Source organism: Thunnus thynnus, chromosome 1, assembly GCF_963924715.1.
Source record: "Thunnus thynnus chromosome 1, fThuThy2.1, whole genome shotgun sequence".
NCBI lineage: Eukaryota > Metazoa > Chordata > Actinopteri > Scombriformes > Scombridae > Thunnus > Thunnus thynnus.
Window position 1 is genome coordinate 5383263 of NC_089517.1, and position 21301 is coordinate 5404563.

The window sequence follows — 21301 nt, forward strand, 5'->3', positions numbered from 1 at the left end:
GAGGCTAAAATCCACAGTGTGTCCGCACAGTCATTTAAAAGTAGATGTGAAGCTTATATGAGGCTTCAGCAGTCTAAGTTAGTCGTATCAAGTGGATATCTGACACATTTACAGTCTTTTTAGCATCAAATTCCCTCTTTGTGTTTCCCTGTTGAGCTGCGGTGGAAGTATAGTAACAAAAAGAGGGACTTTGGCACTAAAAAAGACTGTAACGTTGAAAGATATCTACTTGATTTGACTCATTTGGATGCTGAAGCTTCATATTAGCTTCAGATAAACTTTTAAATAGATTTTTGCACAGAAGGAGGACTGTGGATTTTGTCCTCCATCACTTCCATTGTAAGGTCATTATGAAGGGATCTTCTAATGGTCAGTATGAACAGGAGGAATGATTACAGCAAGAAAAACATGTTTCAATGTTCATTTGAACACCTGACAGACTTGAAAAACCAAGAACCCGTCCTTTAAATTAGAAATTGAAAGACATTCTTATGTGAGGATGATGAGGCAAATATGTGTTTTTCCTTACATGATATTTTGTGTATCTTTTTTCTGTTATATCACTTCCTTGTTTTTAATCTGTCCCATCTCAAGAGTAGTTTTATTGATGAATTTATAAACCATAGCGTTGTCCTCACATTGACATGATGTTTGAATTTGCATTTGAACTGACACATTTAAGGATGAGGCTGGCTTTATACCACATTTTTCTTATCGTCTCATGAAAAGACCAAAATCAGAAATTTGTCAGTCCGTCTCTCAATACTTTCTACTTTGACTTCCTTGTCTGTGGTATTCAACCTACTGAAGATATATATATCTTTTAAAATGGGTCACAAATATATAGTTTTGTTTTTTTTTTTTAAAAAAGGCTCAGGAGTTTCCTAAAGTAGCTGGGCACTGTAGTTTTTAGCAAACGTTACTAAAACAGGAGAAAATTGTGTATTTGTTGGGGACTATTTTCAGCGGCGGATTAATACACGTTTGGCGGTCTAGTGAGCTAGTACAGCAGTATTTCTGGCAGCAGGATGGTGTATAAAATAAACTACAGTATGTGTGTTTATGATAATGAAGGAACATGTCACTCAGTGCAGCGGTGCGGCTCACTGGTGTGTTTTTAATATATTTTGGACAACGGAGGTCTACGACACAGAGGAAAAAAGATATATCAGACTTTGGATACACACATAATACTTGTAAGCAGATCAATTTATTGTAGGTTTTGGTCTTTTCATGGATTTGTTGACAATATGAAAAATATAGACTATTGCCAGACGTTAATGAGTGAATAAAATGTGGCTACAGCAGACACACACGTACAACTCGGAAATTGAATTCTCAGTCTTTGGTTTATCATGCAGCAGGTGACAGTATGTTAGAAGAAGGCACAGCCCCCCCCCCAAAATACAGCAACAATGACACAAAACAAGTGCACAAATGAAAGCAAAGTTGGAAAAAAGAAACAATAATAGTAACACACTGCAATGGTTACGGCGAGGTTATTTCCTCTGAAGCTACACACATGAAACTGATAACAGGTTCATTATACCGACACCTGCTCCACAGAAACGCCGTGCACTGCACAGCCTCGTGGAAGATGATAAGAGACTAAACACACAGAAAACGAAAGACTCAAACCAGCCGACATGACAAACTGTGAGGTCATGAACAGTACCACTTCATCCTCTACACATTAACTATGAAACATGGAGTTTATTCGCCCTGGCCGTGTGTTGCTGATGCTGCTGTAGTCTAATACAACAGTACTGAATCTCTCTCTCTTTTATATAACAATCACCGGCTCAGTCCAGCAGAGACTCTCTGTCACTGTGTGAAATCAATAAATAAAAGGTTGTATGTAGACAAAAGTTTCTGCTTAAACCAGAGACTTGTGGCCAAAGCTTGATCGAGTTTGTTTGATTTCTTCCTACGACTTAGTTTTGCTTAAATATTAACTTTGCATTCATCTAGGAAGGTTTTTGTTTATTTATTTTAAGATATATTTTTGGGCATTTTTGCCTTTAACCGAGAGCTGATAATGGAGACGGGAAACATGGTGGCGAGAGATTTGGCTAGCACAGCGCTACAGTCAGAATCTATGTACACAATTGCCGGATGATGTCACAATGCGTCGCAGCAAAAGTTGCACCAGGTTCAACTTTTTCTCCGGGTGACCCAACATTGGTTTGCTTGAACCTTCTGCATTGGTACTCCTGCCGCAGTACATGCTGGAAGACAATTTATTTTACCCCCCCGCTTTCATTCTTTATGCTAAACTAAGCTAACGTTAACCGCCTGCTTCATATTTAGCATGCAGACATGATATGAGACGGTGGCATCAATCTTTCCCAAAGTTTCCCAAAATGTCAAACTTTTCCTTTTGACAATTAAATTTAGAGTTGCATCAGGTTTACCTCTACCTAACTTTTGCAATAAGTCTTCCACATTCAAAATCCAAACTTGTCAAACCGAAGTCGGAATGAATTAGCCGCTCCAGATGCTCAAAATGACTCGGCCACAGTTCCCGCTCCACAATGTATTTTTACAAAGAGCGTTTGTTAAAATTAATTGAAATTGAACTCAACCATTAATACTGGGGTTTCCATCTTCATGTATTCATATACTAAACTTAAAACAGCGCTCGAATGTGCTTACACTTAATGACAACATTCACCTCCGGGTGACGTTAGACGGATTGTTTCCTGTGATGAGTCATCATTTTTTTATCAAGTCGTATAACAGGAACGAACAGCAGGAAACTGACACTGACACCTTCAACTGATGATTGACGTGAAAACACTTTAACACACATTTTAAAGCAGAACCCCCCACCCGCTGTGTTTTAACTCCTACAGAGTTTAATGGGTACACAAATACATTTCTTCCTGGTACCTGACATCATCATCAGCTCATTCGACCGACATCTAAATGCCGATCAGGATATGTGGACTGTTTTCTGTGGTAAAGATCTACAGCAGACTACAGTGAACCAGACAGATGTTGCCGTCTATAAATGTAAAACTTGTATAGAACAAAGTATTTCATCAATAATTTCACCAAACAAAATTATATTACAATACACACAATGAAAATAAACTCAGAGCAATAAAATTATTACATATAATTAAAATATATTATGAAGGGGCAGGGAACACAACAGACAAAAAAATCACATTACCATGATGTAGCACCCTGTGGGATGTGGAAATTTCAATAATTCAACCTTTCAAATCATCTTCACTAAAATGGAAAATGGATTTTTGTGTGGAGCAAATGTTCTTTTAAATAATTAATTCCTCTTTGTTCTTTCTTAGTGAAGCTTGCTGCTGCTGCTGCTGGCTGGTTCTGCCGGACTCCTGCTGATCCTCTCCTGTATTCTTTTTCTGGATTTTACTGCAGCGAAGGAGAAGACACAACAAAAAGTGAGTTATTGTTAGAAATGAACACACCCGTCCTTCGCTATCAGTGAGGTTTCTCTACAAACTATATCCCGAGAAAGAGCGAACTCACCGTCAGTACATTCCACCTGGGGTTGCTCCCACTGTCCGTCTGCCTTACAGCGAACTACCGGTGGGTGGCGCTGTGTAAACCCTGGGTTGCACTGATACCGGATGATGGAGTTGACAGGGTACTCCTCCCTCCTGTTACCGAACATGTGAGCGTTCTCCACCTCCGGCGGGGCGCCACAAGACACTGAGGACAAGGCCAGAGGTCAACATATCAAACCATGTCTCCTAGAAATATGTTTATATACTATTAAACTGCAACAGGAAACGTAATTCCAGACAAATAATGTTTTCTGCCAACAAAACAAGGTTGTTCAGTCAAGTATTTGGCAAGTCACAAAAATATTAATATTGAACGTATGAGTAAAATGTTCAGTGGCAACGTATTTCCTGTTTTTCCCGGCCAAAATATCTGAGTTTGCAGTACAATGTCTGGTAAAGTTTAGGCACTGGCAGCACTTAGTTAAGGTTAGACCATCTTTTATCTTGTTGTTTTGGTTTTAATCCCATTTCAAGCAACAGTAGACAGCTGTTTCCTGAAAACAAGCCCTGCTAAACCAGTATGCTACTTGCTAGAGGTATTCACTAGGGGATGTGCAGAGGGCCCAGTATTTGTATTTGTATCTGTTGAGGCAGCAAAATTATTTGTATTTGTATTCGAATGAAAGTGGGAAGAGGCCTAAAAAAATACTGTTTTTGTTTTTATTACGCTTAAGAAAATTAAAGTGTCAGTAGCTCCAGGAGTGATGTCCAAATTAGGAAATGTGCGTCATGTAGCAGGTGGATGTGACTCCCCTCGTTGAGACCTGCTGATAGACGTCACAGCGGAGCAGAGGAGAGACACTGAGATAGAGATGTAATCGACCTGCATGCTGGTATTTGACTTTTTTTTTTTCTTCCCGAAAACAAATAAATTTCAAAATATTTGTATGAAACAAATATTTGTAAGAAACCCCACTATTTGTGCTTTTTCGAATAACGTATTTGTACTCGGGCACACCCCCTAGTATTCACAGTTCCACTTGGTTCCTATAGTCACCGAGACCCGACCCAGGACTCGAGTCGGTCCTGATTATACTCAGTCTGATCGGGTGGGTGGGGTACCGGTTTTATTGGGTCTTGGGTTTGTGTGTCAGACTCTCTATTAGCTCTGCTCATGTGATGTGTCATTATTACCGCAGGGGAAAATGTGTGTTTAGAGGCAAGACGGAGAGTGTGAGCTGTGGAGCGTAGGGAAAAAATGACATGTTTTGCTCTTTTCGACTGCTGCAGCTCGTTAATTGCTGGAGCATCAGACTGCTGCTGTTGCTGTTTTCTCTCATTTGGGTCTGTTTGTTGGTCTAATTACTGCATCCACTGCACTTTTCTTTCCTGATCTGAATGTTTGCAGGTTGGGTTCGGGCAGGTCTTCCATGGGTCCATTTCAGTTCAGCTCACCAAAATTTTGGACCCATGAGACCTGTAATACCTGCTCAGCAGCCAACAGCAGATATGCAATGTTAGCAACTATGTAGTGAACAAAGTGGAGTATTTACTTTAGCAGCTACAGTAAAAAAACATGTTTTTTTCAGGAGCTGGTGACAGTCAGAATAGAGCTAAAAGGAGAGTCAATGTCAGACTGGATGTGCAAGCATTTAAACATTTGCCAATACATTTACCATAGCAACCACATCAGGCAATAATATCTACTCTCTAGTGACTGAATATCAATCGATGCAGCTTTAAAGGCTTTGCTACAGACCGGAGCAGATGTGAAGCCTGAGCCGGCGTACCTGGGCCTTTCTTGCAGGTGAATGGCAGGTGGTAGTTGCAGGGCACGTCGTTCCACTGGCCGCTCTCTTGCCAGATCATCACCACACAGTCTTCTCCGGCTTTAAAGTAACTATCAGGCTGGTTCGGCCTCCAGTTTTCATATTGCTGAAGAAGAAAAAGGAAATAGAAACATTCTTTACCACAAAGTAAGCACAGAGTAGAGGGACCTCACAGCTTTACCTTTGAATTTTACTGTTTTTATCATTTTGTATTAGCTAAATTATACTATAATATCTTATACCATGCAACACTACTGTTTTTGTTGTTTGTTTAGCCCTTCAGGATGTTCGTCCACAGCAAGAAATATCAACATCTAAATTGCCAGATTGCCATGAAATGTAGTTTTTGTATGTTGTAGAGCTGAATGGATTAGTAGATCAATCAATCAGTTGATCAACAGAACATTACTTTGCTACTATTTTAATAACCGATTAATAGTTTCAGTCGTTTTTAAAGTAAGAATGCCAAACATGTTGGTTTGGATTTGATGCTTTTCCTTGTTATATATGATAATAGATTAAATGTCTTTGGATTTTGCACCGTTGGTTAGATAAACAAACTATTTCAACATGTTACCTCAGATGTAATGTCTAAAATAGGGTTTTTGTCACTATTTTCCAGCAGTTTATGTGCAAAATGATTAAGAGAAAATAACTGGAAGATTAATAAATGATGAGAATTAATGTTATTTGCAGCACCAGTGTGTTGAGCCCCTGAGCTTTCCTCTAGCATTACAATAAAAAATAAATGTCCTCTTACACACAGGAATATCAAATGTAATGCAATACATTATTTACTTTGGTGGCTCCACTGCTGGTAAAGCTCTGAGAGTAGAATAATCATCAGTACTGTGTGTGTGTGTGTTTTTGAGTGTGTAATGAACATTTCAGCATCAAGGGTCCGCTAGCAGGGTGTGTTTAAACTTTTAGGTCTCTTGCTGCAAAGGTGGCAGAAGTACAGATGAAATATGTCTTTCGTTCTTGCATCTGTGCGCTGAGGAAGGTGCAGCGATGCAGCTGAGGTCGTGTTTATGCAGATCAGGTGGTGCAGAGCTATTTTGGTGATTGAGTTTTCACCTGCTCAGAGAACCTCTTATCACAAGTGTAAACAGCAATTTTCACAGCTTTTCACACATCAAACCTTTTTATCTTTTACTAGTCGAGAGTAGTGGAAAACATACACTGCAGCTTCTCATTTTTAGCTGACTGTCATTGTCTGTATAATAACAGATGTCACCTGTGGCAGATTAGATCAGCTGTAGCTAATTAACTTTAATTGTGTAACGGGTACAATGAAAAGTTCTCTGGTGAATGTGCTCTCAGCAGCAGGTGTTGGTATTCACACTTAGATTGTTTGTCAGTGAAGATGCATCACTCTGTAACAACACTGTGGACTGTGCGTTTTTGTAGTTTGATAGAGACATAATCAGCTGATCACCTCGCCTCACTTTCAAGAATCTTAAACTCTGGTTCACATCAAATCAATATTTTAATCTGATTAATTTAATAGTTCTGAATCTGGACCTTCAGTACTTGTATTAAGTAGCTCCTGAAGTACAGAAGGCTGCAGCATATGATTTGAATGCGTCGGATAATTCAATTCACATTTCATATATTATGCTTTTCATCTCATTTTTAGGTTATGAACATTAATTTGGCTGCTACTGGAAACCGTTTCTGCCAACCTAGAAGATTCAGTAAGGGATTTGAAAAGGTTTGGATTCAATAAGTGGATAAAATGCTATCAAACACCGTCCTTCACTCACCAGTGGAGTGCCATCTGTCCAGCGGAAGTCATTCTCTACTGTCTTGTCGTTCAGTCCGATCCACTGGTAGTCCTTTCCGTTCACTGCAGGCAGAAAAACATGTCGACAGAACTTTACTTTTCATTTTCTCTCCATCTCTACAGACACAAACACGCACACACACCACGTTAAGCACTCACAGTTGACAAAGTGTTGCTCCTCCGGTGTGATGATGCTGACCAGATGTGCGTTCAGGTCCCGGCAGCGCTGCTCTGCGTCCAGCCACTCCTCCCTCTCGGAGAAGTGCAGGTAGCAGTTCCCCTGAAACTTAGTCCAACCTTTTTCACACTGCTGCTCATCTGCAGCCACAACACCAAGGAGGAAACATTGTGAAATATGTCACTTCATTCAATGTATGAACTTTCACTTAAATATGTCCCTTTTTTTTCAATTTTGAGGCTCTGAGACAAAGATAATATCTACAACTACAGATGGGTTGAAATACTAAAGCACTGAATCTGATGATGAGAAGCCTCTCATCATCAGATGCAGCTGTCTGTTAGTGTTTCAGCAGCTGGAACAGTGCTTGATGTTCTTCACAACCCATGTAGTGTTTCTGTTTAACATGTTCAGTTGTTGTCTCGTAAGTCAGTGAGGAACATATTATGCCACTGCGATGCCCGCAGTCAGTCCTGCATCCAGTACAAACTTGATGATGGATGGTATTTCCTTCCTGACGTGCTAATGTCCCAATACAGAAGGGAAAATTACACATAATTTCACTCTCAACAGGAAGGGCCATGCCCAACAGTAACGTGATTGTAAATTTCCACTTTTTTTTTTTCTTTTACTCAAACATTGAAAGGCTTCATTCTCTCCCATGCTCCACTTTAATGAGTTGGTTCAGCCAGACATTTCCACTTAGCCTTAGTAGCATTTAGCCGTGCAGAAAGCATTGGTTTTTATTTGCCCCAGAGTTTGAGATGTCCACCTCTGAGATTTCTGTTACCATCCCAATTTTCTGTCTGGTCACATCAGCATTTAAAACAGAGAAATTTCATGGCAAATTCAGTTACTTTGAATTAGTTTTCTAACTAACCGTTAGCAAGCTCGTTAGCTGTGATTTCCCTCTTCAATAAGATGTTATTAAAGAAAATGGTTTTCTATGCTGAACAAAATGCCAGAGGGATATAAACAGATCAGTAGAGAGAAAATAGAGAAACTGCGAGCGATATCGTGACTGGCCGTATGTCACATGGACGAGCCAATGTACTTTGTGGTGTGACCGCCAGTTTGCTCAGGGTAATCCGCAGACCCCACTATGAACACGAGCATGGAAGGTCATTGTTGACCTTTGGATCAGTATGTGTGACAACATAATCTCAACTCAAGATCCACTCACTAGCCTTTTTCTGAGCTTTCAAGTGCCTCTCACAGTCTTCATCCACTAATGGAACTGTCTCAGGTGTCATCGTACAACATCAAAGATCAGTGGTGAGGACCCTCCAACACGGAGCAGAACATCTTGTCAGTAAAGAGGAGGGTAGAGAGATTGTCGCTTTGGGCCAGCGCGGGTACAAAAAGTGAATGACTAGAATGCGGCCCCAAGCATAATGAAGCTAGTGTCAATCACATGATCTCCGAGTGTAACTGTGGTCATGTGATGACACCTGAGCCAGTTCCATTTTCTGATGAAGACTGTGATATGCGGTTTAAAGCCCTGAATAAGCTAATATCTTGGACCTTAAACCGAGATTATTTTGTCTCACTATGATCAACGTTCTGCCAAAGAAACCTTTGTTTGTTTGCTAAGTCCCTCCTCCCTTAGTTACTGTTGCTACACCAGTCTGGCGTTTAATAGTAACATGGCACATATGCAGTTTTTATTGATAATGGTGGCAGATTTATCACTCAAAATTGGCAGTAATTATTGGAATATTGGGATGTGTCAACGTGGCTTCCAATACCAGGTCCTGAACAGGGATATTCTGAATGGAACCTGAAATCCTGTAAATGAATGTAGTTATCTAATAATATGCTGCCCTTTAATCTTGGAAGCAATGCTAGGATACAACGTTAGCATTTGTCAGGAGACAAATACTTTGTTTAATCCATTCCTTAAAATTGTGCTGTTGTGTTTTGGGTTTTGGACAAAAGAAAAATCTCTTTCTTTAGATACTTACTACTAGTAGTACCCTATGCTCATCACTTCGGCAACTTGGGAGGTCTCCAAACAGACCTGCTGAGTCATTTAGGTTGTTTAGCTATGACTGGACAATTGCTGTTCAATAAAGGGGTATAAAAAAGGGTTAATTGTTCAGTGTTTTGAGCTGTAAAAAACTGAACAATTACTGCATTACTAGACGCTGCTTGTGGTAAGTGAAATATTTTTTTCTGTGATTTGGATGAACTGACCCTTTAGCTACTTTTACAGCCTTTTGCAGACCAGGGACATCACAGTTACACATTTTGCATCTTCGACTGTTGGGCCAACAGGACTCCACATGACTTTGTATTTTCACAGAGCCACAGTGAGTAATGATGGTGATGTTTAGCATCTCTCTTTCGCTTCAGTTGTTTTTGAGAGGCTTTTGTTAGTATTTATTAGCTGAAGCTGATCTCGTACCGATCTCACAGCGTTCCCCTCCGTAGCTGGGCAGGCATAAGCATTTGTAAGAGTCTGCACTCTCCACACAGGTGGCTCCATTGGCACAAGGGTTGGAATGGCACACATCTACCTCTGCAAAAAAGGGGGCGGGTGACACTACTGTTTGAGCGAGGGGTGGGGATGGGAGGTGGTTAGGTTGGCAAACAAGAAGGGGTGGGGGGTGGGGGTGGGGCTGTGATAGCAGGACTATCACACCTCAGGTCTGATGGAGTTAGTGAACAATACTATCACTGCTGGAACTTCTGATCCAGATTAGAGTTACTGCAAACTATGTTTTGTTTTTGATACATCTTATGATTTGAGGTCTTCCAGGTTACCAAATATATATGATATATAATGAAATGCATATTTATTTAGTTTTGCAAAGGCAGTAGATAAAAATCACAATATTTGCAGTAAGTTTATGTTTGAATCTGTGGTTGGTTGCAGCAGGAGATCAGTATTCAATTTCCAGCAGGATTAGAGCACCCATATAATGCCAGAAAGCACATATGTTGCCCGTGTTTAGCATGCATGCAGTGGAGCGGAGGTGGCGAATTGGCACAGCAGACCAAAAACAACATATAGGCTGACGACACTTGTGATAAACGTGTGACACAGATGCTGTGTAACGTCAGAGCAGAGCCGATACGTATTTGACAAACACCATAACATTCAAATCTGCCACACAAACACAGAGACCCATAACCAGGCACAGACAAAATGAACGAAAAGGAACACACAAAACAAAGAGCAAAAATATGATGCAAAACAGGACAGAACAGCAGGGAGAGAAAAAGGATTTTTGTTAAGTCTGGTAATGCTGATTCACAAACAGTAAATATAATCAAGTGTTTATCTGAAAATATAATTTTAGGTCACAAGCTGATTAATATACAGAATGCAGTCCAAAAATATAAAACATGCAAACTGCTCAACAACAAAGACATACAGAGAAACGTTACTGACGAGGTTTGTTAAACCAAAACATCATCACACAATTTTGAATGCAGTAGTTTTCATAGAAAGAAAGGAGGAGAAGATGAACAGTGTTGGGACTTACCATGGCAGAGAGCGACCCCGTCCTCTACTGTACATGAAGCACTGCCGCAGGGGTTGGGTTCACATGGGTTAAGGCCACCTAGAAACATAGGTAAAATGATTAAAATGTGATGCTCTGAATCTACAAGTGTAAATTCAGCGGTGGAGCCGTGATGCCTTTTTTTCTTTTGTTAAAGTTACAGTATTGTTGTGTTGAAACGGAGTTACCGGGGGTTTTGATTTTGTTGGTCAGATGAGAGTCTTAAACTCTTCCAGCACAGGACCATGTTCTGTTTCTTCATTGCTTATAAACTTACAAAGTTGTGTCATCAGCAAACTTTATCAAAGATTTAGGGCTGCAACTAACGATTAATTTTATTATTAATTTCCTAGAGTCCACAGTGACATCTTCAAATGTCTTGTTTTGTCTGACCAACAGTCTAAAACCCAAAAATATTTACTATAATTTAAGACAAGGCAGCAAAAGCAGCAAATTAAACTATTATCAAAATTGTTGTTGATTATTTTTTTGTCTAATTAATTAATCAACTAGTCGTAGCAGCTCCGCAAACATTTGTTGCTAATGCTGACTGACACAGCTGTTATTTTCTCAGTTCACTGATTAATCCTCGAGTCCATAAAATGTCAGACAACAGTGTAAAGTGTCCACAACAACTTCACAAAGCACAAGTTGACTTCTTTAAATTGTTTGCTTGTTTTGTCCGATCAACAGTCCAAAACCCAGAGATGTGCAGTTTACTGACATAGACTAACTAGAAGTATTTGCATTTGAGAGGTTTAAGTTTTGCATAAAAAATGAACCAAACCGTTAACTGATCCTTTTCTTTCCATTAAAGATTCAACTAATCATTTCAGCTCTTGACCAAAACATGCAAAACCCGCAGTAAACTCCTTTAAACATTATATCATGAGGGTGCAAAATCCCTATAAGTTTGAACAAACCCTGCTTTCCATACCATCCACACACTCTATCCTTTGGTTTTACAGAATACAAGACAACAAATTGTAAAATATACCTAACAACCAAAGACACAAAGTACAAAATTTTCATGTGAAAGAATAGGTAGACTTACCCTCCACAGAATCAGTTTCTGCCACAATGCCTGGTGCCTGCACAGAGACTGGTGTAGCTGCAGTGGCAGGGGCAGCCAGTCCTGCAGGGGCGAATGCATGGCCGGGGGTCTGATAGACATTATTAGGAGTCTGTGCTAGTTCAACTCCACTCAGCATCTGCTCTGCTCCTGTGGTACTCTCTGTCAGTACCCACTCACTGGACGGAGAGGGCAGCACCACTTGTGGCAGATCTCCAGAGGGAGCTCCTGAAGAAACGCCACTGGCTGTGGATGAGTGGGTATCTCCGCTGCCGGAGTAGATGCCACTGCCGCTGCTGCCGCTTCCTTCTCCACTGTACTCCGCTGACCCCTGTCCAAGCTCCATAGCCACTGTATTGCCTCCAGATACCTCTGTCATAAAATCCTCAGTCAAGAATGTAACACTGCCTTCTTCCCCGCTCGTAGAGGACTCCAATCCAGACATTCCTGATCCAGACCCAGAGTGGAAGCCTGAGCTTCCAGATCCTGACATATGTCCACCACTTCCCTGTCCGGAGCTGTAGAGTAAAAACCCAGAGGCCTCCTGCTCTACAGAAGATGACTCTGTAAGGTCAGTGAAGCCTGACCCCACAAAGGTAACACCTGAGAAGAACCCAGAGCCACTTCCAGATGCCGAGCCACTGAGATCACCACTGAGAACCCCAGATCCTGAGCCACTGAATGCCAGAGAGCCTCCACCAAGCTCATACTCCTTGTGGGTAATATGTGTGGATGCATCAACCAGTTCATCATCTACAAGTAGTATCTGAGCATCTCCTGGCTGTCCACTGGCACTTCCAGAGGCTCCTGATGGGAAACCACTGAACCCAGAAAAGTCCCGGCTAGTGATGAAACTGGACGACATGCCAGAGAATTGTCCACTTTGTCCACTTTCCATGGAAGAGCCACTCTCTGCAGAGCCAGATCCACTGCCAGATCCGGACAGGTCCCCACTACCACTGACCACTCCAGAGCCTGTTTCAGATAAAGGGAAGATAAGGATCCCCACGCTCCCCTCTTCGGCTTCTTGGAGTCTTCCTGAAACTGAACCTCCTTCAGCCAGAGTGCTGTCGATGCCTGAAAAAATGACAGTGATGTCGGATCTTTCTCCACTGAGACCTGATCCAGAAGCATCTGTACTGGTAAGACCCAATGTTCCGCTGGGCAGCTCTGCACTCACACTACCAACCAGGTCCCCTGAGCCAGACTGATCTCCTGAGCCAAACAAGTCTCCAGAACCATATAAGTCTCCAGAGATGACCTGATCTCCAGAACCAGACAAGTCTCCAGAGATGACACGGTCTCCAGAACCAGACAAGTCTCCAGAAATGACCCCATCTCTAGAACCAGACAAGTCTCCTGAGATGACCCGGTCTTCAGAACCAGACAGGTCTCCAGAGATGACACGGTCTCCAGAACCAGACAAGTCTCTAGAGATGGCCCCGTCTCTAGAACCAGACAAGTCTTCTGAGATAACCTGGTCTTCAGAACCAGACAAGTCTCCAGAGATGACACGGTCTCCAGAACCAGACAAGTCTCCAGAGATGGCCCCATCTCTAGTACCAGACAAGTCTCCTGAGATGACCCGGTCTTCAGTGCCAGACAAGTCTCCAGAGATGACCCCGTCTCCAGAACCAGACAAGTCTCCAGAGATGACCCGGTCTTCAGAACCAGACAAGTCTGAAGATCCAGACCCGTCTCCAGAGCCAGACAAGTCTCCAGAGTGACCCCCAGAGCCGCTATCAACCGCAGACCCTGAGCCAAAGTCTCCTGAGCCTGAACCAGAACCTGAAGACTCCACAGGGATGGGTTGGACGATGGAGGGAACAGCTAAAGAGACATATAAGAAGAGAGTGAGTTACATGGGAAGTAAAAGAAATGTTTGGGCAGGTAAATAAAGCATTCAGTGTTCAGGACTGAAATATAGCTTACCAGGCCTCAATAAATCAGTAACTGTTGTTAGGTTCAGGAGAGCCTCCTGGATATCTGTGATGTTCAGTCCAGTTTCATTTGCAATAAGTAGAATATCAGCTGCAAGAATTAAACAGAGGAAAATTATATGCATTAATGAATGAATTCAGAACGAGCCCTTTAGATAGTTTTAATTAAGTGTTTACCTCTAAAACAATATGCATCATATCTGGCGTGAAGGTCAGGGTAGCCTGCCCGGCTGGGGTCAGCGTACACAGTGTGTACTCCTCTCCTCCCTGCTCCACACCCAGCACGAGGGTTGGTGATAGGATAACGGACGCTACGATCCAAGAGCCAGCCAGCACGGCACTTGTCGAAACCCATTTTCCAGGCTGCATAGAGTTCTCCTGTGGAGGCCAGGATGGCGTTCTGCGCTTGACAGCTAGAAACAGCCTCGTCATAGGTGAAACCCTCAGCAGAGCCCAAGTGGAAAACCTCGCCTGTGGAGCAGATGACGAAGAGATGTAAAGATGGTGAAGAAGTGAAAAATGTGGAAAATGGAGACATAAAGTCAGAGACAAACTGAAATTCTGATTAACCTGTCTTACATATGTTATACTCATATCATTCTAAGTCTGGTACATTTTGGTTAATTGTGATTCAAGTTTTCATGACTCCTATAGTTCATTTAAAAAGCTTACTGCTTGTTTACTGACAAGCATTTGGCTAACTAATTGATGTTAAATATAGCACAAAAATTTTCATTACTTGTTAAAACTAAATTAAACGTGAATGCTAGCTTTTTAGCATAGACTTGTAAAAACCTTAAAGGAACCGTTTCAACATTTAGGACAATATGCTTACAGTATTTGCTTTCTTGTTAAGTCTTAGATGAGAGGATCAATACCATTTTTGTGTTTCTCCGTCAAGTATGGAGCTGGAGCCAGGAGGCAATTAGCATAAAGATTGGAAGCAGGGGGAAACAGCAAGCTTGTTTCTCCACCTCCCAACACCCCTAGAACTTGTATCTTGTCGGTTTAATCTGTACAGATTTAGAAAGAGTAACATTGCACTATTTCTTGACAAACAACCACACTTCTGTGTAGAGTCTCCTGGTTGCCTGGAAACCTCAAAGTAACGAAAAGGCTCTTGAAAGTCAGTGCTCTTAGATGCTGTTTGCCAAAAAATAGTTACAGCACATACCATAACTCTCCTTAAAAACCACAAATTGTTGTATTTTTTACATTTCTGTTTGTGTACAAAGTAAACAAATGACATATAACACATTAACTGGTAAGCCAATGGCGGGTGGAGTTTTGAGCTTCAGCCAGAGCTGTTTCCCACTATTTCCAGTCTTTATGCTAAGCTATGCTAACTGCCTTCAGATTCAAGTTCAATTCTTCATGTACAGACAGTAGAGTGGCATCGATCTTCTTACAGCAAGATGCATTAATTGGTTTTTTTGGCCTTGTTTTCAGCAGAAACAAGTAGTGAACACAACACTGACATATTATCAGCTTTTAAGTTGATATGTTGATCTTGTTAGCAAACAGTTGCTTATTTCCACATCCAGCAGTTTCAGAACAACATTATCATTCATTTGGAGTCGTGTTTCTGTCCACCTGGTGAATGTAAGTCCAATATTCACTCTCTTTATTTTGTTTTTGCTCTCTACCAACTCCTGAGGGAAATATCTGTCTCTTTAGCTGCTAAATGTTCCACTATGTTCAGCAGCTAGTCGCTAACTGTTTGCCATTTGGTGCTGAGCAGGTAGTGTACAGTGAGTTTTTAGAGGTTTTTCTTTGAAAAGTGTTGCAGCCAAAAGCGACGCTATGAGAGCACTGTGAGTGAAACTAAACAGTAAAGTTGCAGTTGGACAGCTAAACAATGAGCTGAAACTTGCTATAAAGCTGAGGGGAGCTGCGGAGTTTCTGATAACTCTCTGTAGGTTTCTCACCTTTGAGCCCATCAGCGTAGCAGTACACATCATATCTCTCATCTGCTGGCCTCAGACCATAGGACCGAACTCCAGGTTGATTTCCCAGATCTCCAGTACACTTATCTCGAGTAGAAACGATGGGATACCTAGAAAAGAGCAGATGTGAAGGCTTATTGAATGTCTTTTTAGAACAATAATCTCTCTGCCTGGTCTGAAAATACATGTCAGATTTACCTGACAGTCTGGTCCATCAGCCATCCTGCAGCACACTGGTGATATCCAGCCTCATATGCCGCCTGCAGCTGCTCTGGGGTGGCGATGGAGGCTCCAACACTCTGGCAGGCCAGCTGGGCCTCAATGAAGGTGAGGACATAGCGACCGGATCCTGGGCGGTAATGGAAGACCACACCTGTGTACAGAAAGAAGAAGAAAAGAAAGAATCTCATGTGGTGGAGCCTTTTTATTCAATATTAGGAGTAGGACCACACTAGACTGTCTTTGTGATGTTACAGTTACTATAACATGCACCAGCAGTTCCATCACTGACCAGTTGAAGGCATCACAAAGCCTTCGCTGGGCTCCCTGGCCACCTCAGGCCTGGCGGTGACTGGCTGTATCCACTCAGTGATGTGCTCAGTGACGCTGGGCGGCTGAGGCTCCCTGGACACGTCAGGCTCGGCGGTGGCTGGCTGTATCCACTCAGTGATGTGCTCAGTGGCGCTGGGCGGCTGAGGCTCCCTGGACACATCAGGCTCAGCAGTGGCTGGCTGTATCCACTCAGTGATGTGCTCAGTGGCGCTGGGCGGCTGAGGCTCCCTGTCCACATCAGGCTGGGCGGTGGCTGGCTGTATCCACTCAGTGATGTGCTCAGTGGCGCTGGGCGGCTGAGGCTCCCTGTCCACGCCAGGCTCGGCGGTGGCTGGCTGTATCCACTCAGTGATGTGCTCAGTGGCGCTGGGCGGCTGAGGCTCCCTGTCCACGCCAGGCTCGGCGGTGGCTGGCTGTATCCACTCAGTGATGTGCTCAGTGGCGCTGGGCGGCTGAGGCTCCCTGTCCACGCCAGGCTCGGCGGTGGCTGGCTGTATCCACTCAGTGATGTGCTCAGTGGCGCTGGGCGGCTGAGGCTCCCTGTCCACATCAGGCTTGGCGGTGGCTGGCTGTATCCACTCAGTGATGTGCTCAGTGGCGCTGGGTGGCTGCGGCTCCCTGTCCACGTCAGGCTTGGCGGTGGCTGGCTGTATCCACTCAGTGATGTGCTCAGTGGCGCTGGGTGGCTGCGGCTCCCTGTCCACGTCAGGCTTGGCGGTGGCTGGCTGTATCCACTCAGTGATGAGCTCAGTGACGCTGGGCGGCTGAGGCAGCGGCAGCTCGGTGGGGCTCTCTGTGAAGGTGAAGTCCACAACGGTGGGCTGCTGAGTCTCCACCTCTCCAACCGCTTCGCTCTCTGTAGTCGTCCTCCTGAAGAACACCTCCGGGCTTCGTGTCTCTGTGCTAACACTCAACACGTCACTTCCTTCTCTTGTGATACCTGAACCATCTTCATCAGTTAAGTCTGAAGGTGAGGGAGAAGAAGTGTTAATAAGGGAATCCTAAGACTTTGCTGTGACTATATTCACATCTTTTTTGTGTTGGTCTTTCTCATCTTGTTGTCTGATTTTCACAGAACAGAACTAGACTACTTATGGAGCACAGAAAGCACTGTAAATCTAGACACTCAGGATTTGAACGAGGACTTACCCGTGTAGCAGAAGGCGTCATAGCGAGACTCAGGAAGTGGGTATCCTGTCTGGTTTGTGTGGAGGTAAACAGTTCGCACCCCCAGCAGACCTCCTCCGCACTGCGGCCGTCGAATGTTGATGGGGTAACGGACGCTCCTGTCTCCCAGCCAGCCAGCGTTACAGACATCCATCCCACCCTGCCAGGCCAGGTACAGCTGACCTGTAGTGGCCAGCTGAGCACCATGCTTAGAGCATTCCACCACAGCCTCAGAGAAGGTGAACTTTTCTGCAGAGGCGGTGTAGAAAACTTTGCCTGTATCGTATAAGGGAGATTATATTATTAAAATTAAAGAATGACCTTAAAATACACAAAGAACATCTAAAAATGTATGAAAATTCCCACAACAGATTCATTGTGTACCTGTCATCCTCTCACTAAAGCAGTAGACGTCATAAGTCTCATTGAGTTCTCTCACTCCATAAGTCCTGACCCCAGGAAGTTCCTCCTTGTCACCGTAGCAGTTCACACGAGGATCATGGATTGGGTACCTTCAGACAAAGACAAATGAGCTTTGGTTTCTTAAGTATGAAATAGTTAATGTATTGCTGCTTTTCTGCAGGCAACTATGAATTCTCTGATGTTGGAGCATTCATGAACGCACCACTAAGGAGTGTTTAAAAATGGTCCCTTCTAGAAACCGTGCAACACATCACAATTCTGACAGAAAATGAATTTAATAATTAAACAAAAGTGACAAACTGTTCAATGCAGGGAATGATTTAAAGCACATTTTTACTCATAATTAAGCTGTTATACAAACATATACATAACATAAACATATACAACCTTTAACCTATACTAGTTATAGTATATATAATAATATAGTATATATATTTTAAATGTATGTAATGTTAGAAAGTACATAGACTGTGCATTTGTCAGTTGGATAGCTTGTATTTGTTAAGACACTTATATATAATATGTTTGTCACCGTCTTCAACACATGAATCTTCATTAATCGGCAGTCATTGTCCGTCATGTTACAGCACAGACTGACCTGACTGTCTGGTCAGAGAGCCAGCCAGCGTCACACTGGTGGAATCCATCATCATAAGCTGCTTGAAGCTGTTCAGGTGAAGCCAGGACGGCGCTGTTCTGGGTACACGCAGCCTTCGCCTTCTCGAAGGTCAAACTGTAGCGTCCCATGATGGCCCGGTAGTGAAAGACGATACCTACAGAGATAAACAATAGTTTAAAGTGTAGCTTCACTGATACTGGAGTTCTTATCTGTATCTATTTACAAATCTGATATCAGCTGATAGTAATTTTTAAAAACATAAACACATAATATAACCAAACAATTTTTTGTTACTTATGGGTCGACATATAAATAGATACTGATATGTCTGCCATGAACTAATATCGGCCGATAGATCAGTCCATCTCTTGTTTAAAGGTGATATCAGTAAGATGTTTTCAAGACCACAAAACTAAAAAAAACACTCACAAAGTCTCTAGAAAAGGTTAAGTAAAGAACAATTATCCAATTTTATTTTAATAATAAAACATGTTTAGACATTTTTAAACCTAATCTGGATTTGCATCAAAGTATCACAGCGACAGATGATGATTTGGTGACGGTGGTAACTTGATTTTACTTAAAACCTGTCTGAGAATATTATGGCTTTGTAATGAAATCAATTTGTGCAAAACATCAAGTCTGGTTCATGACCACTGAGTTATTTCTGTAATACCACGGCGACACATTTTGCAGCATGTTGCACTTCTAAATCTGGTCACAGCTTATGTCAAATAGGCCACACCCACATGAATTTGGCAACCAATTAAAGGAAAACAGTGTGAAATATAAAAAAAACAATTAAACAACTTTTTCAGGGATATTCAGATCTGTTGTATCCACCGCATTTGTCTCGCTGACTTTATGAGACACTGATCTGACACTCCTTTGCGTACCTTGAACCTGCACATTGATATCATCGTGGTTGTCCTCGATGTCGTGTTGAACCTCACAGCGGTAGACTCCCGTGTCGCTGGACCGCAGTTCAGATATCTTGATGGTAGCGTCTGTCGGGGTTGTCGGGTAGCCCGTCAGTTGAACCCTGTCCAGGTAGCTCTCGCCGATACGCACCTGTCCTTCCAAGGCCACTAAGATGGTCGTGACTTTTTCTTTGGTGATGAGGCTCCATTTGATGCGGTGAGCGAAGGGGGCGATGGTGGGAGCTCCTGGGTCTGGGACAGTGTGGTCCTACATGGAAAACAACAACATTCACCACCAATTTACTTCATACTCCCTTACAGGGTGTGATGCAGCTCCTTTAAAATGTATCCCTATGAAATGGGTGACAGTGAGCTCTCTTCATTATCCAGTTATGTGGAAATAGTTTCTGAAAATACACATTACTGTTAATTTTTTAAATGTATTTTATTGATGCTATGAGCACCAAAAACTAATTTACATTTATTATATTAGAGTGGAGGAAGAAGTTTTTATTTAGTTACCATTAAACTGAAACTGCACGACTGCCAGAGGTTAGTAGGAAAATCTGCTTTTTTTGAAATTAGAATAAAAAACAAATTGAATTTGGGAGCAACAGTGTTTTTTTTCTCTTGTTTTATACCTCTGTGTTTTGCAAGATAAGTCTTTAATTATCTGTCTCTTGATTTTTTCTTCTTCTTTTTTTTTTTTTTTTTTAAATCTGTACACCTTTAAAGCTGTATTCATTTTTGGCCACTAGGGGGCAGAGAAACTCTGAAACAATCTGGCAGATACACAGTCATGACATTGGTTTATTATGTAGCTGTTAGCTAACAATTCCCAGATATGGAGCAGAAATAGCACTCATCTCTCTGTCAAATATTCACTCTCCTTTTAGCTCTTTTTTTTACAATAACCCCTGAGAAAAATATCTGACTCTTTAGCTCCAAGATCTTCCACGTTCCTCTCCAGCTAGTAGCGATGGTGGATTTATTGGATTTTTTGTTGAAAACAAATGTACCATAAAATCAAAATGAAGTCATGAGCTAAAAGAGGCTCAGAAAAGCTGCAGAGCATTTTTACATTTAATTATAAAATATATTTTAAAAGAAATAATTAGCAGAGCTTTAAGTTATGTAAACAGTCCGCCATCTAAGCATATGACAAATTGTTTTTTTTCTGGAGTGATATTTAGCAAAAGCTCGTATTCACACACCTCGAAGTAACACGGTAATGTTAACGTTCCTCCCAGTAGAGGGCGCTGTGGTTTCTCCAGAGGAATGCCCACACTCAGCACATCCTCTGGATCTGTGAGAGAAAAACACAGAAAATAGGAAGAAAGACGACAACATATAAACTCTATCTGACTAAAAATGACAGATGTTTGAGATCTGTATCGAGAGAGATATATTTCATACAGCCTTGATTTACGGTCATGATGTTTTCAGGTGCACTTCATGAAGATCAGAATACTCTCTTACCCAGAAGTGAACGCTCTTCATAAACGTAGTCAAATGTTGCAGAGATGACATTCAGACACACAGTCAGAAGCACAGTCCACCTGATCATATTTTATCTGAAATAAGGAAAGGAAGGAAAATTAGCAAAATGCAAGTAAAACAATTATGAGTCATAATAAGAATTTCATTAATCCCCAGAAAGTTTTCTTTTAGGAACCGTCATCATGTCACCTTATCTCACTAATGATGGGATATAAAAGCATCGCTCTCATTTTTGTCACTGCTACATATAAAACAGTGAGCATTTATTGCTGTTTCTGTTTTGAAAATTAAATTAATTAATTTAATGTAATTGATATTTTTTCATTCAAATAAGTGCAGTACTGCATGAGAAAATACTGGAAACGATCAGAT

The 21301-nt window shown here is 42.0% G+C and overlaps 1 protein-coding gene across 2 annotated transcripts; it reads right to left on the reverse strand.

Moving 5' to 3' along the window:
* Positions 1-849: 849 nt before the first annotated feature.
* On the reverse strand, positions 850-20996 carry LOC137195366 (aggrecan core protein-like). 2 transcript variants are annotated; one of them, XM_067607692.1, is made up of 19 exons: positions 20909-20996; positions 20644-20735; positions 19406-19697; positions 18489-18663; positions 17852-17979; positions 17450-17743; positions 16260-17264; positions 15947-16121; positions 15731-15858; positions 13980-14273; positions 13795-13893; positions 11845-13692; positions 10773-10850; positions 9689-9802; positions 7263-7421; positions 7084-7166; positions 5279-5423; positions 3511-3693; positions 850-3393 (listed from the first exon to the last, which is right to left on the reverse strand). In XM_067607692.1, exons 1-19 carry the CDS (start codon positions 20994-20996, stop codon positions 3311-3313), a joined length of 5463 nt encoding a protein of 1820 aa, XP_067463793.1. In that variant the 3' UTR covers positions 850-3310. The 2 variants fall into 2 exon arrangements, with proteins under 2 accessions (XP_067463793.1, XP_067463879.1); XM_067607778.1 differs by lacking the exon at positions 9689-9802.
* Between the last annotated feature and the right edge of the window lie 305 nt (positions 20997-21301).